The following is a 27701-nucleotide window of genomic DNA, read 5'->3' on the forward strand; positions in this document are numbered from 1 at the left end:
GCCAGAGGCTCCTGGGCTCACCAGAGTTGCTGCTCGGGGACTCTGTTCCGAGGAAGCCCCTGGATGTGCCTCCTGAGCGTGAGTCTCCCCGTGGGAGGCGGCAGAGGTGGAGTGAGATGGGGTTTCCGTGTAGAGGTGTACTGCCAAGGGACAGTCGTATGGCGTGTCCTGCCAGCAGCCGGCCTCCTGCCCTTGAGAGTGGCGCCCGACATCTGAAACAGTGGAGGCCGTGGCTGGACCCTGGGGGCTCTGGACGCAGCTCCCGGCCTCCGACGAGAAGAGCTGGGGCAGCTGTGAGCCTGAGCAGGGCTTCGGGGGCCGGAGGCCTCGGGCGGTGGCTGCTGACCTGGGGGTGGACCCAGCCCTCTGGGTGGGGGTCGGTGTACTTATTTCTTACTGCAAATGGGATATCGAATCAAAACACCTCGTTCTGTGCTCCTGTCAGGTATCAACCTTCCCAGGGAAGTAAGTCTTTCGGTAACTGGGAATTAGCTTTCCACCCCAGAGTGGCTTATTATGCAACCTTCTCAGGGAAGTAGACCTGAAATAGGCTTTTCTGCCTGAAACGGAGGGTGTGGCGTCCTCGGACACCTTCGAGCCGGGTTGTCCCTGTCCAGCCGACACTCCACTCTGACCCTGCCACCCCCCAGGTGTTCAAACATGTTTCAGGCCATTTGCTGTCCCGCCGAGGGGCCTGGCCTGCTCCGCCCTGCATTTTTGCCCTGTGTGGGGTCTTGTGTGCAGGGGCTGAGCGGGTCCCTCCTCATCATTAAATTCCACGTACCTCACTTGCGTTTCCCTTGGTCCCCATATCCCGCTCACTTTCCCACCCTCCAGTCTAACTTGCTGCTTCTGACCCGGGAGCCCCGTAACCGAGGGGGTGCAGCTGGGCGGCTCTCCGGCAGGGGGTACGGCTCCTCCGGGCTGGGGTTTTGAGGTCTCTTTGAGGCTCCTCCTCGATTTGTGGCTCAAGAGCCAGGCTCAGACATCAGAGAGGGCACTCTTGTGAAGAGGCCCCGACCCCGTGGGTGCCCCCAACATAAAAGCCAAGTGTGCAAGTGGGTGTGTCTTGCTGTGCTGAGCCCCCATGCCAGTGGGTGTGAGCATGTGTAGGGTGAGTGGAAGTTCTCACCCAGAATTTCCAGAATCTCCCGCTTGGCCTTAGTCCGCTCACATACCAATGATGTTTACCACTTCAGAGCCTGGATCTGGGGCAAGGGGTGGAGAGAAAACGGCCATTCTCTCCTTCCCTCTGTTCCTGGTGCCTAACTGGTCTGGTGCTGGTCACCAGGGACCTGCCTGTGTCGTTCTCCAAGGAAGGGAGCTCACTGTTGCAGGGGAGGGAGCTGGTCTGCTCAAGGGAGCGCACCAGGGGAGGCTGGGGGAGACACTGAGCTGCAAGCAACGGGCCCTTTAACCAACCCAGCCCGCCCTTTCCTTGTCCTCCTCCAGTTTCGTCTGGTTCATAGGGAGCTGGCCCTGGGTGGGGAGCACTCTGCCTCCTGGAGCCACACCGTTTGGCCCTGCTGCCCCGCGTCAACCTGCCCTCCGGGGCACCCTGCTGTCCTGACCAGGCGCCTGCAGGGAATGTGCCCAGTGGAGGCGGGCAAGACTCTGTTAATGTGATGATGTTTGTGATTCAGGGGGAATCTGAATAACTACAGCCAAAACAAGGAAGGAAAATGCAAAATGCAAGTTCTGAAAGAAGTTCAATTTGCTGTGGAGAACAGGGTACTGACCCCCTGGAAGGTGGTACCACCTTGCTCCAAACAGACAGGAAGTTAACAAGCTTCAAGCTCCTCCGCTGTACCACACAAGGGTTGGCATCTGCGAGGGACCCAGAGGGTTAGGCACCGGAAAGCCCTTGGGGCTCTGGGCCCTCCACCCAGTGTAATGGGAATGAGCTGCACTTGGAGCCATAGGACCAGCACAAGGGGCCATCTTAGATGAGGCCCCCGACCTTTGGAGCCCTCATTCATAAAGTGGACTGCTGAGGCTCAGCACCGTCAGCTGCATGGCACCCCACTCTGGGGATACTTTCTCTTTCCTCCCTGTGAAGTTTGCTTCCAAATCTCTTGCCTGAGAACTGGCCTCCCTGCCGGGGTTTCCTCCTGGGCAGAAGCATGTGGACCCGCTGAGTATGTTCAGAGCCGCAGTCAGCATGGTGAAGACTTGTGGGCTTAGAAAAGCAGCCAGTTTACAGCCGTCTGAATTTTGAAGGGGTGGCAGGATCCTCTCCCAAGGGCAGCCATCAGCCTGAACAGTGGGGCCCCAGCTCCCCATGGAGCCCGGGATGGCTGACTTGTCTTGACACCAGACACGGTCACAGTCCCTGAGGGTGCCAGGGGGCAGCCAGGGCCTCATACCCAAGCCCCCACCCTGGCTGCCTCATTCCAGACAGATTCTAGCTGCTGTGCTGGCCTCGGGGCCCGTTTCTGAGCAGTGTTACAAGTTCCCCGAGTCCTTCCCGGCTGTGGGCTGTGTTCCTTCTGGTGCCGCTGGACTCTGTGTCCACGGTAAGGGGTCTGAGTGAGCAAGAGCATTTTCCCTCTGCATGGGACCCCTTCAGCACTGCGGTCTGTCCCACTGCCAGACCTGTACCTCCAGACACGTCTGAGACCCAAGGACTCCTCCGGTCACAGTCCTGGGGTTGAGGCCCAGCTGAGGCTGAGAGGCGCCTGTTGTACCCCTGAAGCTGTAATTCTAGCTCTTGGGGAGCCAGGAGAATCAAGACCAGCTGTGGTGGGGAAGGACCCACAGCTCACGGGCTGCCTGCACAGGCCTGAGTCCTGCCTTCCAGCTGAGCTCAAACCCAACCGGTGCAGGTCTGGGATGAGGGGACTGGTTCACACTGTCAAGGTTCTCTCTTCGCAGGTGTCTTCATCAGCAGAACCCAGGTAAGGTTCCGCACTTGAGCCCAGGTATGCCCAGACCCACAGGGGGCCAGGGAGGAACCTCAGTGCCTGGGGAGGTGCCACAGCCAGGCTGCCATCTGCTACGCTCAGAGCCTGCATGGATAAACCACATCCGTGGCCTGAAGGGTGCACTCCAGCGTTTCCCTAGGGGGCCCAGAGAGGGCAGGAGGGCTGGGCTCAATGCCTGGCCCCAGAAGCTTTAGGACACACTGCAGGCCAACGATTTAGAATTCCCAAAGGGAATGGACGAAGCGAGGTTGTAAAGAAAGAGCTGAGGACAAGTCGGAGGGGTTAGAGGACCTGCATTTCCATCCTGAAACGGCCCACTAGTGCTGCCCAGGGAGGGCACCACACTACCCAGGCACCTCCCTGGGGGCTGTCAGATGCTAGTGCCCCATTCGCAGCCTGGAGTCCACACCCGGCCAGATGTCATTGAGAATAAAGACTGTCTGGGAGAATATATTCATAAACAACTCATCTGATAAAGGGTTAACATCCAAAATATATAAAGAACTCATACACCTCAACACCCAAAAAAGAAATAACCTGATAAAAAAATGGGCAGTGGACCTGAACAGACACTTCTCCAAAGAAGAAATACGGATGGCTGTTAGGCCCATGTAAAGATGCTCCACATCGCTAGTCATCAGGGAAATGCAAATTAGAACCACAATGAGATATCACCTCACACCAGTAAGGATGGCCACCATCCAAAAGACAGACAACAGCAAATGTTGGCAGGGATGTGGAGAAAGGGGAACCCTCCTGCACTGCTGGGGGGAATGTAAGCTAGTTCGACCATTGTGGAAAGCAATATGGAGGTTCCTCACAAAACTCAAAATAGAAATACCATTTGACCCAGGAATTCCACTCCTAGGAATTCAAATTCCAGATTTGAAAAGACAGATGCACCCCTATGTTTATTCCAGCAGTATTTACAATAGCCAAGAAATGGAAGCAACTTAAGTGTCCATCAGGAGATGAATGGATGAAGAAGAGGTGGTGGTACATATACACAAGGGAATATTATTCAGCCATAAAAAGAAAAGAAATCTTGCCATTTGCAACAACATGGATGGAGCTAGAGGGTATCATGCTTAGTGAAATAAGCCAGGTGGAGAAAGACAAATGCCAAATGATTTTACATATTTGCTGAAGATAAAAACAAAGCAAAACAGAAGGAACAAAACAGCAGTATAGACACTGCCAAGTGACTGATGGTTACCAAGGGGAGGGGAGTGGGCGGGGGCAGGGGGCTGTTGAACTACTGTCATGTACATTTGATAAAGGCAAAAGGTAAATAAGTAAAGACTCTGCTCGCGTGGAGAGCTGGATTGGCCTGTCGGGAGTCCTTCCTCAGGGTGCAGTAGGGGGTGCGCTTCCCGAGACAGAAAAAAAGGCTGGGAGGCTGGACACGTGGAGAAGAGCTAGGAGGAAGGAGACAATGCCCTTTCCACGGGTGGACACAGCTGCTCTCCTGCAATGGCCTGTGCATAGGCACGTGTATGCATGTAGGCACGCCTGTGTGCACCCGGGCATGTGTGTTGGAACCCCTTTCCTAGGTCGCTGCTCTCCATTATTAGGAGTCCCTCTGGGGTGGGATCAGTGGCTTGGTATCAGCCCCAGAGCAGTACCCCCTCTATCTCTGATGGGCACTGGGGACCCTGATGAGCAAACCCGCAGTGTAAGACCTAGTCGGCTCTGTGACCTGTGTCCCAGGGAGAGCCAGGTGTCCCCTGGACTGTGTCCTGTGTCCCTCTGGGTGGGCGGGGTCTGAGCAGAGGTGGTCAGGCCCTACCGCCTCAGGGTTTGACCTCAGAGAGTGGGGTGGGGTGGGGTGGGGTGGAGTGGGCCGGGCCCACCCTGGGTTATCCAGACACACCGGCCATGGGGACCCATGCGGAGGGCGCCGCCCCGCCTCTGTCCCTATCAGAGACGGCCTCCCGCTCCCGGGGCGGGGTGCGCCTGGCCTGAGCCCCCGCTGGAGAGGACAGCGAGGGGGCTGGCCGGGAGGCGGGGCCGGCGCCGAAGCCGCAGGCCACGCGCACTGGCGCCTCCCCCGCGGGCAGCGGCCTTGGCAGCGGTGAGCTTGCGCCCCGGGCCCCCCACTGTTCCCGACCCGCGCTTCGGGTCCCGGGCCCCCACCCATGGAGCAGCTGCTGCGCGCCGAGCTGCGCACCGCGACCCTGCGGGCCTTCGGGAGCCCCGGCGGCGGCTGCATCAGCGAGGGGCGCGCCTACGACACGGACACGGGCCCCGTGTTCGTCAAGGTCAACCACAGGACGCAGGTGCGCCCCCCGCAATCCCCGGCCCGAGCCGACCCCGCGGGAGCTGGGGGAGGGGCGCGGGGCGCGGGTCCAGGGCCGCCCCTTCCCGCCTGGCATCGCCGCCCCGGGCAGCTCCCGGCCTTGCGGAGCCGGACCTGCAGGGCGGGCGGGCCCAATTCCTCTGTGTGGGGTGCCCGGGGCTTGGCCGCTGCAGGATTAATGCGGTTCCTTTTGCTGGACGCACAGGAGACTCCGCTGCTTGTTTCCTCCGCCCGTCAGGCGTGGGGTGGTTGCCCAGCTCTGGGCCCCGAGCCCTGCAGCCTGTGGGTCCTCAGCGGTGGAGGAGGCGGGGACGGCGACAGACCCCCCAGCCCAGGCTCAGGCTAGGAGGCTCTCTTGCGTGTGTTTGGGCCTTGTTTCCATCCCTTGCTCGATATATTGCTGCTAAATATCTAAGGGAAATAGCAATGCTTCACCAGTGAGGGAGTTAGGCAGCCACAGTGAGTGGGCCCAGGTGCTAAGGACAGCGCCCTGCCCGCCCGCTGTGAGGTGCAGCAGTGGTGGGCGTGGGAGGACTCCGAGTGACCCTCCGTGCGGCTCTGCCATCTGGGATGAAGGAGGGGTTGGGGGTCCAGCTCTCCTGCTCTGGCTGCCCAGGGACCCACTCAGGAACACGATTTCAGAACCCAAACCCCTCAGAATGATAAGCCCACTCACCGGGAGGTGGCGCTGGGGTCAGGGTTCGTACTGGTCCTTGAAAGCTCCTCCGGGCTGGGGCACCCCCCTTGCTCAGAGCTGGCACACAGCAGATCAGCAGCGCCTTCACTGGGAGGGAGCAGGTGACAGTCTGAAGCCCGGGGTTCTTTGCCTCTTTGTGCTTGGGGGCTCGCCCTTGGGCATGGCTGGGACCGCAGGATGCCCGCCAGCTCTGGATGCCAGCCCCCCACCCCCCCACCGCAGGTGTGGTGACATTCTTTTCCTGTGTGTAAATAGATGATGTGGTCTCGGTCAGGAGGTGTGATTTTGTAGCCACAAGTATTCACAAACCCTATCAATAGACACGTTTTTACCTAAGGGATGGCATACCTAAGGTGAGAGTTAACCTAATTCAAAATTGGATATTTGTGGGAAATGGTTCAGAAGCAGGAAGGCCCCTAGATAGTGGAGGCCGCTTTGGGGAGTGGCCCGCCTGCTTCCTGGCAGGGTGGGCGGCTCCTCCCTGGCCCCCAGACCCTGCTGGGAGTTTGTCTCTGGGGGTTCCCTCCCAGCCCCGCCTTCCCTGCCCCGTCACTTTGGCATCCCATCCCATGCCACCCTATGCTACAATGTCCTCCGTTGCTCTGATTTCCTGAGGCACTAGGGCGGGCAGGTAACCTGGAAGGGGATCAGGCCCACCCCCAGTCTGTCCACTAACCTGCATTTCCTGGCACCCCACTGTACCCCCAGCACCTTTCCTTGCTTCTGTGCTTCCTCACCTCTCAGAGCTCACCGAGGGGTGTCAGTATCCTACCCACCCTTAGCCTCAGGTGCAGCCTCACTCTTGCAGCTCCTCCCTGTCTGAAGGGGGCCACATGGCACCCCAACTCTTTGAAAGGCCATCGCCTCGCTTCCCAGCCAGTTCTCAGTGACCAAAGGTCCTGGGCGCTTGTGATCCCACTCGGTGGCTTCTGTCCGGGGCTGCGAGCCCACAGCCGCTGCACAGGCCCCAGTTGGAGTCTGAGCTCAGAGCCATTTTCCGGATGCAGGCCCAGCAGATGTTCGCAGGGGAGATGGCGAGCCTGGAGGCGCTCCGGAGCACCGGTGTGGTGCGGGTGCCTCGGCCCATCAAGCTGATCACCCTGCCGGGAAGTGGGGCTGTCTTTGTGATGGAGTACCTGAAGATGAGGAGTCTGAGCAGGTGTGTGCATGTGGGAGGGAGGGAGGGGGAGAGAAGGAGGGGGTCAGGAGGGCACATGCAGGCAGAGGCTGAGTCGCACCCCGCCGCCCAGCAGTTTCACAGAGATAAGGCTCTGAGTCTGGTTTCGGGCCACTCTGGCCCTGCCGAAGCTGCAGCAAGTAAATGTGTTGACCGTCCCTTGCCTGCGCTTCACATGAGCTCGACTTGGGCAGATCAAGGTCTCATCCAGCAACTTCCTGAAGTCCTCGAGTTTTTCTCTAATATTCAGTCATGTTCATTCATTGCTAAGAAAATTGTTTCCTGCCTCCTATAAGGAAGATATGAAGCACCCACAATGGCCGCTGCTAACAGTTTAGTCTGATTATCATCTGTCTTTTTCTTATATGTGATTTACATTTGTTTTCACAAAAAGTAGGAGCTGGCTTTTCCCTTAACATTACTTTTTGAGCTTTTGCCACTTAATTCTCAGTACCTCCTAAGGCTTCTGTTGAAACACCCGCCTGTCCTGTTCTGGTGAGTTTATGCTATTTTGGGTTTGGAAAGGGCCATTGCCTGCAGATTGTTTTTCACTTTTTAAAGAATGGAGCATAGTGTTAAAGGTATTTAAAACATTTCTGGAAATGGAACATGCCAGCTGTTGTTATTTTTTATTTAATTGGCTACAATTCTATTTTCCTCAGTCACGCATCAAAACTTGGAGAGCAGATGGCAGATTTGCACCTTTACAACCAGAAGCTCAGGGACAAGTCGAGGGAGCAGGAGAACACAGTGGGTACGTCCCGTTGCCTTTGCGCACCCTTGACCCAGGTGGCCCTGCCCTGGACTGACACTCACGGTGACCTTTCAGTGACAGTGGAATTGCACGCCGTCTCCCTTCACACTGCAGCACGGAAATGAGATCGTTACAGGAGAATTTTGATGGAGCTGGTAGAATTAGTTCATGACCCCTTTTGTACGCAGCCCTGCTGTCCAGTGTGCTTGAGGCAGGAATGTCCTAGCTGCCCCAGATGTTGTCCAATTGCTGCTCATGCAGTGCCTCCTCGGACCACCCACATATCAGCAGGGCAGCTGAGGCATTAAGAGAGAGACAGCAGCTCTTTGTGTTGACAGGCTGGGGGGCTGAGGGTGCAGAGCCCCAGCACGTGACCAAGTTCGGCTTCCACACGGTGACCTGCTGTGGCTTCATCCCACAGGTGAGTGCCTGGGTGAGGACTAGCCTGCTCGGTTGATGGCCGTTCTGGTGCCCCAGAGCTGGTCACCTCTCCCCACGTATGTGATAGAGGGCCAGGAAGATTGAGCACCTGGTGCCTGACAGCAGAATGTGAGCCCTGAGGCCTGGGACAGGGAGGGCAGATGGAGGGGGTCACTGAGCAGAGCTCGGAGGGAGGCAGACAGAGGAAACAGCAGGTGCAAGGGCAATATTGCGGGAGGGAGGACGATGAGTGTGGGGCCTGATGGGCGTGGGGAGGCAGCATACGAGGTCACGGATTAAGCCCTGCTCACTCAGCCCAGGCCTTTAAAATGTATTAGTACTATTGAGATGTAGTTCTCATGATCTAAACACCACTGTTTTAAAGTGTACACTTCAGTGGATTTCGGTACAGTCACAATGTTGTGCATTTTCATCCCCCTGAAAAGAAGCTCTGTGCCCACTGGTAGTCACCTCCCATTCTCCCTGCCCTCAGCCATTGGTGGCCGCTAATCTCTTTCAGTCTCTGTGGACTTCTGCTATGAGTGGACTTGGAGAATAGACAGCCTTTTGTGTCTCTCCCTGGTGTGGGTGGAGGGCACTCCTCCCAGTTTGGGGTCACGTGGGACGAGACCCTTGTGAAACCTGATGCAGATGTAGGGATCCCAGCCAAGGGGCAGCCCTCACATCTGGGGTCCCTAGCACTGGACAAGGTTACCTGGCAGAGGGGCTCCTGTGTCATACGCCTGTTGGGGCCCATAGCCAGCATAGTCATACTGGTCCCAGGCAAGTGTGGCCGAACGCGGCTTGTCCTGCATTAGATGTTGAGTTTAAGGGCTGTGGGGTCTCCAAAGACTTGATTGACCTAGGATGTGGGTTCTCAAGAACTGGGGAATGAAGTCACACACAGAGCCGCAAGGTGTGAAGCCGATGAGAATGGGGCGAGGGACACAGGTGGCTCCTGAGTGCCCCTTCAGACTCCAGGATTGTTGAAGCAGCTTAGGTTGGCTGAAGCCCAGCCAGGAAGGGCCGAGGGGCTATGAGGACGTGTTGCCCCCATGCACCATGACAAGATGTTCTGGGTGTGGCACCTGGGACAAGCCTGAAGCTCTGTGGGAGGGCTGAGATGGCCCTGGGGGGCTGTGGCCACTGGTACGGCCACCCTGAGCATCGGCAGCGGGCTTCTTGGCCACCAGGTGCGGTGAGCCCCTTGAGGCCAAGTTTTGTGCACGACCACACTCAGGGCATGTGTCTGAGTGCTGTGTCCCACTCCACTCGCCCCGTTGCCATGTGGCGGGTAAGGTTATTGGCCCGACTGATTGATGAGGACACTGGCATGCAGAGAAGCCAGGTGACACCCTGAGGTCATGCACTCAGGAAGTGGAGGGACTGGGATCTGACCCACAGTCCCACTGCAAGGCATGGGCTCTTCCTGCCACACACCCCACCCCGTCACAGTGGGGGCTGGGGCCTCCCAGGTGGCCCCCTTCGGGTGGCTCAGGGAAGGCCACATCTTTCTGTGGGTGAGGGGGTCATGGCCCTTCTGTCCAGGGGAGGGTTTGGGCTAGTCAGTGCCGGTCTGCAGCTCCCAGCACTCAGTCTGTGTCCCTCATGACCTGGTTGTCCAGAAGGAAGACAGAGCCTGACAGTGGGGCCTGGGCAGGCAGATGGGGAACAAGGGGATATAGCCTCAGGCTGTTTGGGGAGAGTTCCCTACCTGCCCTTGCGGTGCACCCGGCACCACGGGCTGAACCCAGGGGCTGAGCGACCAAGGCACCAGCACGGGGAATGCTTCCATGCTGGGAATGCTGATCGGTCTGCAGGTCACTGGGAGGGTACTCTCAGAACTTCCCTTCCCTAAGGAGATTCACAGAGGCATCCAGTGTATAAAATAAGCTTTGCATCTGCATCTTTTTTAGAAAAAACAACTAATGAAGGTATAATCGACATAAACTGCACCTATTTTAGGTGTACAACTTGGTAAGGTGTGACGTATGTACACACCCGGGAAACTATCACTACTGTTGGGACAAAGAGTTTATCTGTCACCCCAAAGCATCCTTGTGTCCTCTTGTCATCATCTCCTCCACCTGCCCTTCCCTGACCCTGGCCCCCACTGGTCTGCTTTCTGTCACTACAGATAAGTTTGCATTTTGTGGAGTTTAATGTGAGTGGAATCACATGGTATGTACTTTTTCCTGGCTTCTTTCAGCATAATCGTTTCAGTTTTCATCCCCATTATTCCGTGCATCAGGCGTGTGCTCCACTGTATGATAAACCAGTCTGTTGTCCACTGCCTGTGGGTGGACATCTGTGGTGTGGTCAGGGTTTGCTCTCACAAGTAAAGCTGCTACAAACCCTCACGTACAAGAGTTTGTGTGAACAGATGCTTCCATTTGTCTTGGGTAAAATAGCTAGGAGGGAAATGACTAGGTCATATGCTAGGTTCATATTTAACTTTTAAAGAAACTGTGAAAATATTTTCCAAAGTGGTTGTACTATTTTACTTTCCCACCAGCAGTGTAGGAGAGCCCCAGTTCCTCCACACCCTTGCACACTTAAAAAAAAAAATTAAATCCTAGTGAATGTGAAGCTGTATCTCACTGAGGTTCTGTTTTTCCTGATGACTAATCATGTGGAGCATCAGTTTGTTTATTTGCCACATATTAGGTTCATACACACTTATGATTATTATGTTCTCTTTATCAGTTGAGCCCTTTTCTGTGAAATGTCTTTCTTTGTACTTGGTGACACTCTTTGCTGTGAAATCTACTTTGTCTGATGTTCGTATAGTCATTCTAGCTTACATTTGACTAGTGTTAGTGTGGTGTATCCTTTCAACCTTTTAACCTAATTTCTGTTTTTATACGTAAAGTGCATTTCTTGTACACAGCTTGTAACCAGGTCTTGCTTGAATTTTTCAGCCTGTCAATCTCTGTCATTTACCTGGGGTATTTAAACCATTTGCACTTAATGTACTTATTGATATGGTTAGGTTTGCATCCATCATCTTGCTATTTGTTTTTTGTTTGTCCTGTCTGTTCTCCGTTTCCCTTGTTCTCCTTTATCTGCCCTTTTTGGACTGAGTGCTTGTAGTGATTCCATCTTACTCCTTTGTTGGCTGGCTGTGATATTAACTGAGTTCTTTTAGAGGTTGCTCTAGGGTTTAGGCAGGCTCCCATATAACTGTCCTGTGACCCCTGTCTGAAGTGCCAACCTCCTGTCCCTTTGTTGCCCAGGTGAATGAGTGGCAGGACAACTGGGTGACATTCTTCACCCGACACCGGCTCCAGGCACAGCTGGACCTCATTGAGAAGGACTATGCTGACCGAGAGGCACGTGAACTCTGGTCACAGCTACAGGTGGGCACAGTGGGAGGGGCAAGTCCACCTCTTTGTTGGGGCCCTCTGGTAGAAATGAGCGAGAGTAGGAACCCCTAAGCCTTGGAGCAGAGCTGGTCATGTTGTGGACACGTGTCTGACTGTCGGCCTGACGGGGAAACTGGGGAGGGAGTGGGACACGAGGACACTTGGCCCCTGAGTGCAGTAGGTCATCTGGTACTTAAGTTCAGACTTTGCCCATGTGTAACACAGGTGCCTGGCTCATAATGGAGGCATTTACTGTTACTTTCTTGTCCACTCTTACTCTGCCAAAGCATGAATGTTTTGCCTCTTAAAACACATGCAGGTAGCAGATGCCCCAGAGTGACTGGTTTCAAAATATAACTCTTAAAATGTTAAAAACAGAATTTGCCTATCAATCCATGGTGAGAATGCAGCCAAAAAATTTTACTTAACTCATTAATGAAGTAACCAGAAGGATACAAAAGAGGTGCAGGCACACACGTGCTGGGTGGAGAAGGCATGCCGAATCACACGCAAGACCCCACTCAGGTTAGGCGAGGACAGTCACTCCAGAAGAGCTGAATCATTGGTGTTGCATTGCTTCTGGACCCAGATTAGTTGTCAATAGTAAGATGAAGCTGCATCTCCTGGAGCCAGAAGGCCCTTATCTAGGTTTGGTAGGTAGTGCTGTGGGTGGACCCTGAACGAACAGGAGACCATCTTTGCCTTATTCCACATACTGGATGAGGGGTCTAAGGCTCATGGCTCTAGGTATGGTAACTATTTTCTCAGGTGAAGATTCCGAATCTGTTTTGTGGCACAGAGATCGTCCCTGCCCTTCTTCACGGGGATCTCTGGTCGGGAAACGTGGGTGAGGACGACTCTGGGCCCATTGTGTATGACCCCGCGTCCTTCTATGGCCATTCTGAGTTTGAACTGGCGATCGCCTTGATGTTCGGGGGCTTCCCCAGGCCCTTCTTCACTGCCTACCACCGCAAGGTCCCCAAGGCCCCTGGGTTTGACAAGCGCCTGCTGCTCTACCAGCTCTTCAACTACCTGAACCACTGGAACCACTTCGGGCGGGAGTACAGGTCCCCGTCCCTGGGCACCATGAGGAAGCTTCTCAAGTAGCCGCCAGCCCACCTGCTCAGCAGGTACCTAGGGCAGCTCTGCCACAGGCAGCTCCGGGCACTAATAAAGTCAGGGGGCTTCAAGGATGGGACTGCTGTGTCTGCTTCACCTGCACTTCTGCCCTCCATGCTTTTGGGCCAGTTTGCAGAGGGCCCAAGGCACCCAGTTGCTTCCAGCAGGCTCCTTTACTTGCGTGGGGGGAAATGTGGAGTCTGGACGTTTTCAGAAAGTGCTATAGAGACACACGTATCTGGGGCCTCCTTAGGCAGGAGCTGGTGTCACAGACCCCTGTGAACTCAGCGCTCCGGTTTCTGGCTGAAGTAGAGGTGGGGACCCCGAGATGGGCCCCACTCTTGAGTGGCGCCTGTGGGGCTGAGTGGGCCTCAGAGTTCACCCTCCCTGGGGTGGGGTGGATGGAAGGGCCCTGATGTGGGCACGTGGTATTTCGGCTGCACTCCAGCCGGCGTGCTTTCCGCTGGGCCAAGAGGTGGGCGCGGGACAGCCCAGGGCAGTGGGGTGTGTCCAGGGTGGGCCGTCTGGGTGTCCAGGGTGGGCAGGCTGTCCGGGGAGGCAAGGGTGGCCGGCGTGCCCGCGATGTCAGGGCTGTCTTCGTTGGTGGGGTTGGTTGGCCCTGGGCAGGTGGAGTCTGGGGGAACTGCAGCACCCACACAGGAGTCACAAAGATGGGAGGCCATAATGATCAATACTAACCCAGACCCTAACCCGTACCCTCGCCCCAACCCCACACACGCCTGACCCCGCCCCGCCCCAATACCTGGTCCCCACCCCCGCCCACCCACGGGCCCCTGCCCCGCCCCACCCCACCCACCCGCTAAATCCCAGGCCCCGCCCCACTTCCCCGGCAAAGTCCCGGACCCGCCCCACCCACAGGCTTAGTCCCCGCCCCGCCTCCAATGGGTCTAGGTCCCACCCCACCCGCAGCTTGAGACTCCCGCCCCCACCCCAACTCACGCACGGACCCAAACTCTGCCCCCACCTCACCCACGGACAGGCTCAGATCTCACCCCGCCCCAGCTCGCCCACGGGCTCAGAGCCCGTGCCCAGGCCCAAACCCAGACCCCGCCCTGTTCCACACAGGGGTCCAGGCCCCGCCCAATCCAACCACCGACGGCCCCGCCCCGCCCTCAGCCCTGCGTCAGGCCCCCGACCACAGCGCCCGGCCCCCGCCTCCGCCCCGACCAGCCTCGGCTCCTCCTCCGCGCGCACTATTTTGCCGGCCGGCGCGCCCCGTAGCGCGTGCTGGCGCGGGAGGTCGGAGGTCGCGGGGCGGGGCCCGCGCCGGCGGCCGCCTCCTTCCCTCAGCCGCGGTCCTTCGGCGCGCATCCCGGGGCGCCGAGATGGCCCAGAGCGCGGAGCCCGGCGCGGGCGCACCGGAGGGCGGGCCTGAGGACGAGGTGCTGGCCTGCGGCGGCGCCCTCGAGTCGTTCGGCGAGAGCCTGGAGGCGCGCGCGCTGCTCGGCCGCCTGCGGGCGGTGTTGGGCGACCGCGCGGCCCGGGAGGGCGCCCTGGAGCGGTTCCGAGGTGCGCGGGCGCGGGGGGAGGGCGCAGGTGGGCGCGGCGGAGGCGCCTCCCCTGAGGCGGAGGGCGGCGGGCGCCCCTCTCCACCCCGGAGGGCTCGGGGTGAGGACGCCCGCGGGGCGGCCTCCGCGTCCCGGCCCGCCCCGCCCCGTCCTGGCGCCGCCGCGAAGCGCAGGCCTTCCGAGGCAGCGTGCGGGCCGGCGGGGCGCGAGAGGGGGACGCGGCGGGGGAGGAGCGGCGGGCCGGGCCGTCGGGCTCCGCAGCCCTGGGGCGCCGCCGGGGCGGCTGACGGCGGACGGCGCGCGTGGCTCGCCAGGACCGAGCGGGGCAGCGGCGCTCCGCGCGGGGTGGGGCCCGCCTGGTCAGTCCGAGGTCCCCGCGTGGAGGAGACCTTCACCGTTGCCCGGAACGGGAATTTCCAAGCCATTCCCTCGGGTCCCATAGCCGGGCAGCCAGGGTTTTGTGACCAAGTAGAACCGTCTTTGCGGGCCATTTCCTCAGAAGAAACCTCTGCGTGGCTTTGCCGGGTCTGTAGTAAGACCGCCTGACTGTCGGAGAGAGGCAGCCCGGCCGGGACCGGGAAGACCGGTCGCTTTGGCGACCCGCCCGCGGTTGCGGCCTTGCCCCGCCGCGCGGGCCCGCTCACTGCCCAGAGCCCGTGCCTTTGGCGTTGACCTGGGGTCAGCAGGCGCGGGGAGTTGCGCCCGGAGCCGTTCCGGGGGCGAGCTGAGTGTCGGGGGACCGGTAAGAGGGCGGAGGCGGAGGCGGTGGCAGCCGAGGGCCGCCGCAGGCGAGGGCCCCGGGCCCCGGGGGGAGCCAGGCTGCCCGGGCTTCAGGAGGTCGTGGCGTGAGGGGCCGGGGGTGGGGGGGCCCGCGGGCGGTGGGAGCCCAGGCGGCCTGTGCTCTGGCGAGCGGAGTGGACTGGGGACGCCGAGGAGCCACGCCCTGGAGGTCAGCCGGGGAACGCAGGGTGGCCGGGCATGTTTGCCTTGTGATGTTGATTCTCAGCTTTTTCCTTCTAGTAATAATGGACAAATACCAGGAGCAGCCTCACCTGTTGGACCCACACCTTGGTAAGAATAGAGGCTGACGATTTTGGTTTTGGTCATTCAGTTGCGGATGGCCACAGGGCCTTGGTTTGTGATCTGGGTGCCCAGCAGCGGAGGCTGTCAGGATGAAGAGCCGGGTCTCCTAGCTGTCCGGCCGGTTAGCTCTGCTGGCCTGTGATACTGTGGTAGCTCCAAACGTCGCTCTAGGCTGCGGGCAGAAGTATTTGAGCCAGTTTCTTCCCCCTGCTTATGAAAGACCACATCATGTCCAGTTCGACCGGCCTGCCTCCAGGCACATTTTCTTAAGAGGACCAGGTGCTTTACTGGGATCGCCATTTGGTCCTCACAGCGTCTCAGGTGGCACCTCGATGGTCATCTCCAATTTACAGGTGGAGACACCGAGGTTTGTGTTTCCTTTGATTTGTTATAAGGGAAATGAATTTTTGTTTCTTTTGTGTCATTGTTTTATTTTTGACTTCATTTTTTTTCCTTCTTCCTGCCATCAGAAGTAACACGTGCCCCTGGCCTGGGATTTGAGAAAGAGTAAGGTAGCAATAGTGATTTGAGTTGAAAGGCAGCCTGGGGTGGACATTAGATGCAGGAGCCCCTGGGCCAGGCCTTCAGGGGTTACGTCCCAGCTCCAGCACTCAGCTGCTCTGGCCTGGGTTTCCTCACCTGTAAAATGGGGCTTATCAGCTCTGCCTGCCCCACAGGGCTGTTGAAACTAACTTGTTCCATGGGAGGCACTAAGGGGTAGCTTTAGGGTGTACACATTTTAAAAAGTGGGCTGGTGCTCATTTTTTCTTCAGCGAGCCAAAAGTTTACGTAGAAGGTAAGCCTTTGGAACGCCGCCTGTCTTGCAAAGATTCATTTTTGTATTGGGTTGGTGGTCTGGCTGGGTGGAGACGCGGTGTGGTTCCCATTGCCTTCCTGTACCCACTGCTGCCAAGCCCCCCGAGGTCTGCGTTCTTTTTCAGGAGCCCTTTTTGCCCCTGAAAGTCTCTAGAACCTGATAACTTGCCCGGCTACCTTCTCTTAGGCTGGGCATTTGCTGGGCAATCTCAGGCTGAAGACTTGCGTCTTTGCCAGGGCCTTGCTTCTGGAGCAACCGGATCGCTGCTCTGCTCCTGTTCCCTCCGGTGCGCCTTGAATCGGGTGCCGGATCTCCACGAGTGTCGCTCTGGGCCTTTAGTGTCTCCCTTACGTTCTGCTCTTTGATCTTTGCTTTTCACGTAGATGATGATCTTGAATTTCTTTTGACAACTGCTTTTACTTTTGAAGAGCTCTTGGATTGGCATGTGTTGATGCTGTCTTACCGGCTGGGTCTTCCTGCCTGGGGAGCATGCTCCAGGCTGCCGGTGCTCTGGCCTTGTGGGTCTTCCAGCCCAGAACGCTGACTTGCTGTTGAGTTGGCCACAGGGCTGTCCTCGGCCACACGTGTCCAGCTCTAGGCCTCTCCTTCCTTCTTCGGAGCACCTCTGTCCAGGAGAGCTCTGAGTGGTGATGGAATGCTGTAGATCTGCCCCGTCTGGGAAAGTCATGACTAGCCGTCTGTGACTGCTGAGCACTTGAAATATGGCTGGTATGCCTGAGGAACTGCATCTTACATTTTGTTTGATTAAAATGAAAAACACCACGTGGCTGGTGGCTCTGGTATCCCCCATTCTGGAGAGTAATGGGCGAGGGGTTGTGACCAGGAACCTCAGCCCCACCTGCATCCTGCCCTTGCTGTCCCTGTGGGCCTGGAGCTGTGACTTGCCCTTGGGCTGCTCCTCAGTTCTCAGGATCTCACTGCTGCTGCCCAGCTTCCCCGTCACTGCTGATGTCTCTTGGCTCGTGTTTCTTCTCTTCTGTTGTGGATTTGTCTATGCATCACTGTTGCTCTTGGGTTTGGAGGTGGGGCTGCTGAGATAAGCATGTGCAGTAATCTGCTTCCCATTCTCCATTCTCGCTTGACCACTGTGATGGCTTCCAAATCTGAGTCAAGTTCTGGCTGCTCTCTGCTGTCCCCCAAGCTCACCTCTTTCCTTTGGGTCAGCCTTTCTGTATAATGTCGTCTTTTCACGTTGCTGGTTCTGTCCACATTTAAGATCAAATGGATGCAGGTGAGGGCTCCTGTTTATATACTGTGAGTGGGAGCTGTCCAGAGGGACCTTCCCTGAATGGGTTTCAGGCAGGCAGCTGCAGTGGGGTAGCGTGGTGTGTTGTGGGTACGTTTTCCTGGGAGCAAGTCAGTTGGTCGAGTTGTCACACCTTTATCTGGGGTGCCCATGTATCCTCCAGAGAACCCATCACTTGCTTAAGCATTTGTCGGAGTTTTGCCTTGGGATAAAAGCTGCTCCTGCTCCCCAGGTGAGCATGAGCATGGGGCTGGGGCAATGGCCGCCCCCCCCCCCCCCACCCCGCCATGGGCCCCGCCGCACTGCCGACTCTGAGCCCAGAGCTGTCCACAGGCCCCCCTCAGCCATGCTGAGGGCCTCTGCCTGTCTAATCTGCAGTTCCTCTCTCCTCTGTCTTTCTCCCAGAAGTCTTTGAAACCTCTCTCTTCCTGTTCTCACCACTGCTCAGGATTTTCCCTTTGCGACTGTGCTTGTATTTTGCTGGGTCTTAGGAACAGTGGGAGGCCTGGTAAGGGCACCTGTGTCTAGTTTTGTATTCTTGCAAGTAGCCCAGCAAACATCCTTAATACACATCTTTGTGCAACTTTCCCAATATTTTAAGTAATTTCCTAGAAGTGGAAGTGCTGGTCTTTTGGTACTTATTTCAAATTCAACTTAAATTTCAAACAACAGCATATGAAGGTTGTCTTTTCTTTGCATCCTTGGCAGGGGTGGATTTGAATATTTGAAACCTTTACCACCATAAACAAGTTGCCTATTAAAAGGGGACAAGGCATTATGTGGTTTTATTTGCATTTTATTGCTTTCTCGTGAGGATGAATTTTTTACATTTATTGTTAAATCGGCACCATCTCCCCTTGTGGACTGTTTATTCATGCGCATTCACTATTTGTGCTGTCAGCAGCACGGTGCAGTTTATTAACCATTCAAGTATAGTAGCATCCGGTAAGATCAGGACAGAATTGGGATCTACAATTCAACAAATAATTCAGCATCTAGCATTTAGAGAAGGCACTACATACTCTTCGCAAACATGTTTTCATGGAGCCGAGATGGTACTAGCCATCAACCCAGTCCACCAGGTGTACCGAAGTGGAGGAGATGCCACAAGAAAAATAGCTACATTGGAAAGATTACAACACTTCAGAGAAGGAGTAGAACACTGCCCATTTCCCCCCTTTAGCCCCTCAGACACCACCATACAGTCTGGATCTACCTGTATAGTCTTAGCTCAGCTTTCAGAATATTTGTCAGGAGGGCAAAACTAAAATGATGCCGGCCAGTGCAGTCTTGGACACTTAGGAAGTTCTCAGAACAAATCAGCTTCGCCTCGTCAGCAGGATCTTCTTCTTCCCCACCTCAGTGTGCTGGTGCCTCTCTCGCAAGCACTCCAGGCTGGCAGCTGTCTGCCCTCAGTCCCGTTGGCTTCCGTTTTGCAGCCGTTTCTCCTCTGCCGTCTTACTGAGGCTGTTCTCCCACTCCTGCTGCGCTCTCATTTCTCAGCAGGCCGCGGCAAGACCTCAGGTTCCTGGGACTTGTGTCTGTCTTCTGCAGCTTCCAATTCCTTCGGAATTTCTCCAGGGAAAAAGACCCTTCCCCTTTGAGGGAAAGGGGGAGTTGTGGGATGGGTCCTGTTCAGGGGCTGAGAATCAGCTCAGAAGCCTGGCCTGAGGCTTTCCAGTCCTCTCACCTCTTATCAGAAGCAGCTGTGGGGACAGAGGACGAGAGACTGGCCGTGTATTCTACATAGTCCACCGGCAAAGAAACCCTCCACCTGAGCGTGTGCGTGTTTGAGTCCCTGCAGGGTCGCCAAAACCCTGTCAGTAAGCCAGTCCAGGGGGACCTCCCCGTGCTCGGCGAGACCACCTCGTGGGAGGGTTCCTCGCTCTGATGGAGAAAGAATTCAGGAGCAGGTCTAGAGGCACAAGCAGGGTTTAATGACGCAGAAGTACACATTCAGTGGGGGAGTGCGGGCTGCACCAGACGTGAGCAGCCCGTGTGCATTAACTCTTGATTTTTGCCCTGTTCTGAGTGAGCTTTTAAGCAGATCAGCTCATTGAGTCATCACAATAACCTCACAGTACCTGTGGAAGGTCAATTATCATTGATCGTACTTTACAGAAAAGGAAACTGCAGGACAGCTCCGAGAGGCGAAGTACCTTGCCCAAGGCCACAGCTAGTAAGTGTTCCAGCCGAGACTTAAATCCCGGCAGTGCACTCAGCCCTGGTAGTGAAGATGTTGAGAGATCTGCGAGCTCTCAAGGGCTCTTCTGAGCAAAAGCTTCACAGATTCCCTAGATTCTGGATCCTAGAGTTCACTGGGATCGACCCTGCCTTCCTTTTATCCTGAGAAAGCTTGCAGGCCTCGCGAGGGGCAACTGCAGGTCGGAGATGTGCGGGAGAGGGCTGGCCGCAGGGGCGATGATCAGGGCCGGAGAAATGAGCCTCCCCTGAGGCGGCCGGCCAGGGAGAGTGCAGGGCACTGGGCCCGCCGGCTCCCTCTTGCGGTAGATCTTGGGTTCGCGTCCGCTCCCGCGGGGACTGCTGGTGTGGTCGTTGCTCAGGAGCGAAGATGGCCTGTATCATACCCCTGCGCAGCAGCCTTGGACCTGCGGCACTTTCTTCTTGCCAGAAACTTCTCACCTTCGTGGATCGTGGAATATTACACTTCCTGTGAGTTGTTTAGAGTGATCTGAATGGTTTTTGAGAGGTCATCATAAAATGAACTGGAAAAAGGTCCCTTGTAGAAAAGGAAACAATAGTATGGATGCTGGTCTGCGCGTTGCACATGTGTCATGCCTTTCGCTTTTGTCTTTTAGTATGTGGTGTATTTTGTCTCCTGAGTTTTTAAAAATACTTACGTTGTCAAACTGTCATTTGTCTTGTGTTTGGCCTTTGGAAGCATGTGTTAGAAAGCTTGTCTGCCCTGACTGTGTAAGTCAGCCTCGTTTGTCAGACACTCCGCAGCTCTCCGCCCTCCCGTTACAAGCACCACTTTAGATGTGTGTGAAATACATACACCGGCCTTTGTTTCTAGTTTCGGTCCTCTTCCCTTTATCTGTATGCTCTTTTATCCTTGTCATTAGTTGCTTTGGAATATGTTTTGTCTGAATCCAACCTTATTTTCCTCCCTCTTCTCTCACACTTCATTAATGCGACGAACTTCAGAATTATTTTATCACCCCTCAGAAGATGCCTTAGGGATTTTGTTAAATTTGCACATTCATACAGGGAGAGTCAGTGTCTCTACAAGATTGAACTTTCCTGTCTGAGGACATAGTCGTATGTCTCTAATTCTTCAGATCATTTGTGTCCCTCAGTAAAGTTTGGTAATTTTCTTCAGGTGATTATTGGAAACTTTGTTTTTAGGTTTATTTCTAAGTATGTTTTATTTTTTGTAACTATTTTTGTTATATTTTCTAACATTTTTGATGGTGTACTTGATACATTTTTGTATATGTATTTTGTAAATGGCAATACTGTATAATGGGATGTACATGTGTAGGCACACTTTTTCTTAAAGCTTTATTGAGATAGTTTACATACCATGGAGTTCACCCTTTTAAGTGTATGTCTCATTGCTTTTTTAGTATATCATGGTTGGTTGTGTGACCAGCACCGCTCTCTAATTCCTGAACGTTTTCATCACCCCGAAAAGAAACCCGTTTCGTCAACAGCCACTCTCCCCCCAGTCCCTGCAACCACTCATCTGTTTGCTGTCTGTGGATTTGTGTATTCTGAGCATTTCACATAATGGAATCAGACACTATGGTCTTTTGTGACTGTTTTCTTTAATTTGGCATAATGTGTTCAAGTTTCATTTTTAGCGATGATGTTCACCTCGCTGGTTTCCTCTTGTTCCTTTTGTGTTTTCTGTTCAGGTAAATACATAGTTTGTAGATAATGCTAACTTGATCTCTTTATCCATGATTATACATTTTCATTCTTTCTTAAAAGTTCTTTTTAAAGTTAACTTTATTGAGATATAATTTACACATAATAAAATGCACCCATTTTTGTGTGCCCCGGTTTGAATGTTGACAAGCATAGGCACCTCTACTGGGCAAGACTTTGAGCCCCAGCAGGTTCCTCTGTCCCTCTGTGGTCTGTCTCCCTATCCTGGCCCTGGGCAACCACTGATCTACTTTATTTTCTCTCTGGCTTCTTTGCGTTAAATAGTATTATTTAACAAACAAGTTTGTTAAATAATAATAAACTTATCCACAATTTTTTTACTCTTCGCCTGCTGATGGATGTTTGTGTTTTTGCACTCTTTTAATGTTGCTACAAGCATTCAAAGACAATTCTATGGGTGGATGTGTATTTTCATTCTGAGTAAATATGCAGGAGTGGAGTGACTGGGCTGTAGAATGAATGTCCACCCCTTGCCGTGGTGATCAGTGCTGTAGTGATGAGCTTTTGTGATAAACCACCATACTGTTCCCACAGAGGTTGTGCCATTTTACATTTCCACCAACCATCTGTGGGAATTGCGATGGCCCTACATCCTTGTTAGCATTTACTACTGTCCATCTTCCTGATCTGAATGAACCCTTTTTGTGAGCGTATGGCAGTATTTCATCAAAGTTTTACTCTGCATTTCCTAGGTGCAGATTCAGTCTTTTTCATTTGTTAAGACTTATGACCCAGCAGTGTGGGCTGTTTTGTTGAAAGTTCTATGTGCATTTGAGAACAGTGTCTAGTCTGCTATTGGGTAGTACTCTGTAAATGTCCTCTACAAATGGTGTTATTTATATCTTTGATGTCCTCACCGAATTTCTCACCTGTTCTTATCAAGTCCTGAGAGAGGAGAATTGAAACCTTCAGCTGTGATTGTAGATTTATTTCTCCTTTCAGTTTTTCAGTTTTTGCTTTGTTTATTTTGAAGGTTTGTAATTTGGTGTGTCCAGTTGCAGGATTGTTAAGTCTTCATGATGAAATGTTCTCTTTATCTCTGTGAATTCTGTGCTCTGAAGCCTGCTCTGTCTGATACTGATATGGCTACTCCAGCTTTCTTAGGATTAATCACACCTGGTATATCTTTTTCCTTCCTTTTACCTTGCTATGTTTTTATTTTTAAAGTGCGTTTCATGTAGGTAGGTTATTACTTGTCTCCCCTTTTTTAAAAATCCAGTCTGACGATCCTTGCTTTTTTATCGCAGTGTTTAGTCATTTAATGCAGCATCAATATAGGGTTTGAATCAACTTTCTTGTTATTTGTTTTCCGTTTGTCTCATCTGTTTTTTGTTTTTTTTTTATTGAGAGGGCATCTCTCATATTTATTGATCAAATGGTTGTTAACAACAATAAAATTCTGTATAGGGGACTCAATGCACAATCATTAATCAACCCCAAGCCTAATTCTCAACAGTCTCCAATCTTTGAAGCATAATGAACAAGTTCTTACACGGTGAACAAGTTCTTACATGGTGAGCATTGCAAGGGCAGTCATATCACAGAAACTTTTGGTTTTGATCACGCATCATGAACTATAAACAATCAAGTCAGATATGATTATCCATTTGATTTTTATACTTGATTTATATGTGAATCCCACATTTTTCCCGTATTTTTTTTTTTTGAATAAAATGCTGAAGTGGTAGGTAGATGCAAGATAAAGGTAGAAAACATACTTTAGTGCTGTAAGAGGGCAAATGTAGATGATCAGGTGTCTCATCTGTTTTTGTTTCTTCTTTACTCTTGGCCCACTTTTGTATTAATTTAACATTTTTTGATATTCCATTTAGTCTCCACAGTTGGGTCATGGCCATTTTTTTTCTTTTTAGTGATTGCTGTAGGAGCTACAACATGATCAGCAGCTTGCCTCACTCTTCCTTCAGGTGATTCTGTTTCACGTGTGATGTGAGAGCCTCACAACAGGATCCTCTCCTTTCTGCCTCCTGTTCTTTGTTTTCTGTTTACATCTTCCATGTATGTCATAAACCATAGAGAATATTTTTACAGTTTTTACTTTAAACGCTTAATTTTCTTTCAAACAAATTAAAAATGAGAAAAAGATTTTTAATATTTATCCTTGTGTTTACCATTTCTGCCTTTATTTTTTGTTTTCTGTAGATTGTAGTTTCTATCTGGTATCATATATTTTCTGCTTAAAGAATTCAACATTTCTAGTGCAGATTTACTGAATTCTTTCAGCTTTTGTTTTATAGTTTGTTTTGCTTTCCTATTTGAAAGATGTTCTGCTGGTTATAGGATTCTAGGTTGACCATTTTTTCTTTCAGCATTTTAAAAGATGATGGCCCTCCTGCCTTTTGGCTTGGCTCTGACAAAAAGTCTGGCTTCATTCTTTTTTCCTTTATGTGATGTGTGCTTTTGCCCTCTAGCTGCTTTTAGAGTTATCTTTTTATCGCTGGTTTTCAACAATTTGATTATGACATGCCATGATGTGGTTTTCTTTCTGTTTATCCTACTTGGGGTTTGTTGAACCTTTTGGATATCGGGTTCATAGTGTCACCAGATCTGGGAAGCACCTGGCCGTCACTTCCCTTGGTGTCTCCGCCCCTCCTCCTGGGCCTCCAGTCACACGCGTGCTGACGCTCTAGGTCGTGTCCCACGTGTCACTAGGCCCTTCACTTTTTTTCAGTCTCGTCTCTTTTTTCCCTGTAGTGTAGACATTTCTATTACTGTTTCTTAAGTGTTCTGACCTTTTCTTCTCTGGTATCTAATCTGCTGTTAATCTCATTTAATTTTTTATTTCTTATTCTTTCCAGCTCTCAAAGTTGTGTTAGTTGTGTTAATATCTTCTATTTTGTTCATGTTTTCTTTTACATCCTTGAGCATATTTGTAGTTGTTCTAGTACTGTGGTAAAGTTTATATCCACTAATTCTACCACCTTTGTCATTTCTGGGGTATTTCTGTTGACTGGTTTTCCTCCTTGTAGGGGACTCAGTCATTTTAGACAGTCACATCTAGTGTCATTTTAAAAGCAGGAATGAATGTTTTATTAATTCTAATGCCCTTTTAGAAACTGTTAAAATCAAAAAAATTTCTTTTGTTCTATTAACACTTGGATTATATAGGTTTATTAACACTGTACCATTGTTACATTTATAAATAACCATTTTCTTTTGGCATTTTGCTTTGATATATTGATGTTTAATTTCATAATGAGTGTTTTGTATGTTTTTCCCTAGAATGGATGATGAACTTATTGCTGGATGTAGTGCAGGATGAGACATCTCCAGTGGACCTTGTACATCTGGCTTTTAAATTTCTTTACATCATCACCAAGGTAACATTTGTATACTGCTTTATTGTTAACGTAACGCTTTATTAATGAGCTTGATCCAGAAGTTACCTTCCAAAATGTTGTCTTTTAGGAAACATGAGTTGTGAGCTTCACCTTTTTGTCTTTTTTACCCTAGGTGTGGAATCAGGTGTTAGTGATCCGGGGTTGGTGGGGGTCCTTTGGCTGAAGCAGTGTCTGAGATACTTAGCATGCATCTTGCACTTAAACAGATCAAGCACCACCTAGCTGGAAAGGAGAAGAGAGACAGGGGGAGAGAGTGAGAGATATGACTAATTCAGGAATTTCTTACAAAGAAAAAACCAACAGACTTGGGGGACATGGAGGTGTTTCTCAAGTTTTAATGTGCAGATGAATCTCCTGGGGATCTTGTTATGGTCCAGATTCTGGGTAAGGGGTTGGGGTGATACTCTGCATTCCTGCAAGCTCTCGGGTGATGTCCACGTGCCTGCAGACTGATGTTTGCAGTTTTGACCGTGGGGTGACCCGGCCATCTCGGGGTGGGCGGTGGGGTTCTGTGAGGCTGCCAGTCGTGGGAGTGCTGCTGTTGGCATGGGGAGGCAGCCCAGGTGGGTCACCCCCCGCACACTTCTCTGCAGCTTAACTGGCTGCGTGCAGGCAGGCTTCCCCCCAGAAGGTGTAGTGCTTCTGCATTTCAGGGAAGCCTTGATGAATTTCAGGACCTTTGAGGTTCTCCAGGACTTACTCCTCAAATGCCAGAGGGCAGTCGCATAAATGAGGCAGAAGCAGAACTTTGTAGTTCATGACATGTCTGTATTTCTGACGAGCAGCAGCATGTAAGGTGTTATTCAAATTGGGACAACATATTTATGAAGTGGTGTGTGAAGCAAAGATCGCTTCTCTCCCGTCAGTCTTGCTAGCATGTGGCACCAGTATGGCGCATGCCTCCTCGGTCACTGGGTGGCATAGGTCATGATTTTTGATAATAGAAGAAAAAGATAACTTTACTACTTTCTGTATTTTCTGATTATAACTTAATGTCTTTATTTGGTAGGTTCGAGGATATAAAACATTCCTTCGTTTATTTCCTCATGAAGTAGCTGATGTACAGCCTGTTTTAGATATGTTTACAAATCAGAATCCTAAAGACCATGAAGTGAGTGTTCCTTCTTTCCTCCCTTTCATCTCCATCCCTCCCTGCATGTCTGCTTCACCCTCTACTGGCAGCTTATCTTCTGCTTCCTTCCAGCTATCTTAGGGTGTTCGGGACTGCTCCCTCTCTTTTCTTTTTCTCACTTTACATTTGTTCCTTTAAATCATTTTATTTTAAAGTGTGTCCTTTATAAAGAAAAAAAATGCCTACATAGGATATAACCACAACATCCTAATTTTAGCTTGATACAGAACCATGTTGGGGTCCTCAGCACTGCCCCCGGCCCAGTGACCCTGAGCACCACTGTGGGACTGGGCGCGTAGTTGTTCTTTTGGCTCTTATTTATCACAGCAGAATCGCAGGGGGAAAAGGCACGTGGGAAGCCCAGAGGAGGACAGGAGCAAGCTCCTGAGTCGTCTCCCAGTTGGGTCACACGAGCACTTGTAATTCTCTCAGCACCAAGCTGTGACAGTGTGTGGGAGGGGCGGTCACAGAAGCCAGTGCCCAGGATTTTTATTGGGGGCTGTCCTGTGGGTACCCTCTGTGGAGCGGATACCTCTGGAAATTCCAGTCTTTCAGAAGGAAAGCAGGTGTTCAGCGTAAGCCACATGGTTTATACAAACAGCTTAGGCACAGAGAGTCACCATTATTAGTTAGGAATGATGGAAACCCTTCCAAAATCCAGGTTCCCAGTCGCCTGCTCTTGGATATCCTTGTAAACAGGCCTTTCCCGGGAGCGCAGTCAGGCTGCTGAGGGGTGCTCTTCCGCCCGGCTCTGTGACGGCTCCCAGAGAGCGTGCCCCGGGCAGAAGACGTGGCTGAGCACTTCCCGGGCTCCTCCGCTTCCTAGGCCCTCCGTGGGTGATTCCAGGGCCAAAGTGGAGTCTTGTTACACTGACTACTGGAAGTAGGGGTGCTCCTCTTTGAAGCTGAATATTTTTTCCTCACGTGTTCTGTTTTTAAGTTTGAGTCTGTTTTCCACATGCTCAAAAGGCTGATAGCATGCAGAAAGGTGCAGGTGAAGGGAAGCTGCTATACTGATGTGTTGTGCTTGGCCTTTGTTCCCTTTGCTGCTGCCTTGGTGGGAACAGGCGACTTGGGTTGGGTGGAGCTGATGACTGTCTGCACCCCAGGCTCTGCGGGTGACCGCAGTCAAAGGGCCCGTGGTGGGTTTAGCGGGGCAGGGGAGGCAACAGGGCTGCGGTGGTGTGTCCGAGTTGCCTCTGTCCTTTACACAGGAATCATTTCACTTCGATTTACCTTCTCAGACTTGGGAGACCCGCTACATGCTTCTACTGTGGCTCTCTGTGACCTGCCTGATCCCTTTTGATTTCTCACGCCTTGACGGGAACCTCCTCACTCACCCTGGGCAAAGTCGATTGTCCGTAATGGACCGTATTCTCCAAATAGCAGAGGTAAATGAGATCACGTGAATAATTAGTTGCTAATTAGGTTCTCTTTCATGCTCATGCTGTCTTGATGAGAGTTAATTAGATACACTTTTGACATTTACTGTTACTGTTTTTAAGTGAGGCAGAATTCCATTTCATGATTTATTTTGAAATTGTGATAATTCACATAGGAGTCAGGATGAATAGCACATTTCATTTCTTTATAGGTAATGCGTACTCTGTTAAGCATAATAGTGACATATGAGAGGTTTCAGGAGCAATGGTATAAGAAAATACAGGCCATTTTGAATTTAGTTTTTAATTATATAATTGTGTAAATAATAAATGATCATTGTAGGAAAACTAGAAAATAAAGGGAAGAAAGAAAGATACTGAATTGAATCTCACAAATGCTAATGCCAACAGGTAACACTTGCATATTTTCTTCAAACTATTTCTGATGCAAATATGCACATA

At 52.3% G+C, this 27701-nt stretch overlaps 2 protein-coding genes across 8 annotated transcripts in view; both read left to right on the forward strand.

The window, feature by feature from the left end:
• Positions 1-48: 48 nt before the first annotated feature.
• Positions 49-12829, forward strand: FN3K (fructosamine 3 kinase). 2 transcript variants are annotated; one of them, XM_073236199.1, is made up of 6 exons: positions 49-78; positions 6928-7079; positions 7760-7851; positions 8190-8272; positions 11508-11630; positions 12405-12829. In XM_073236199.1, exons 1-6 carry the CDS (start codon positions 64-66, stop codon positions 12741-12743), a joined length of 804 nt encoding a protein of 267 aa, XP_073092300.1. In that variant the 5' UTR covers positions 49-63; the 3' UTR covers positions 12744-12829. The 2 variants fall into 2 exon arrangements, with proteins under 2 accessions (XP_073092300.1, XP_017512459.1); XM_017656970.3 differs by lacking the exon at positions 49-78 and adding an exon at positions 4819-5203.
• A 1189-nt stretch (positions 12830-14018) lies between these two features.
• TBCD (tubulin folding cofactor D) overlaps positions 14019-27701 on the forward strand; it is a 147470-nt gene continuing 133787 nt past the window's right edge. For 2 of the 6 annotated variants that reach the window (XR_012130989.1, XM_073236175.1), the window contains exons 1-5: positions 14019-14285; positions 15305-15355; positions 24607-24704; positions 25735-25836; positions 27102-27248. Coding sequence is in view for 4 of the 6 variants with exons in the window: in XM_073236175.1 (XP_073092276.1) it covers positions 14102-14285; positions 15305-15355; positions 24607-24704; positions 25735-25836; positions 27102-27248 (582 nt within the window). In the remaining 2 variants the exon portion in view is untranslated. Of the gene's footprint in view, positions 14286-14576; positions 15027-15304; positions 15356-24606; positions 24705-25734; positions 25837-27101; positions 27249-27701 lie in introns of those variants that run through there. The other 4 variants (XR_012130988.1, XM_073236174.1, XM_073236177.1 and 1 more) reach the window with 4 other exon arrangements.

The sequence above is a fragment of the Manis javanica genome, chromosome 4 (genome assembly GCF_040802235.1).
Source record: "Manis javanica isolate MJ-LG chromosome 4, MJ_LKY, whole genome shotgun sequence".
Lineage (NCBI taxonomy): Eukaryota > Metazoa > Chordata > Mammalia > Pholidota > Manidae > Manis > Manis javanica.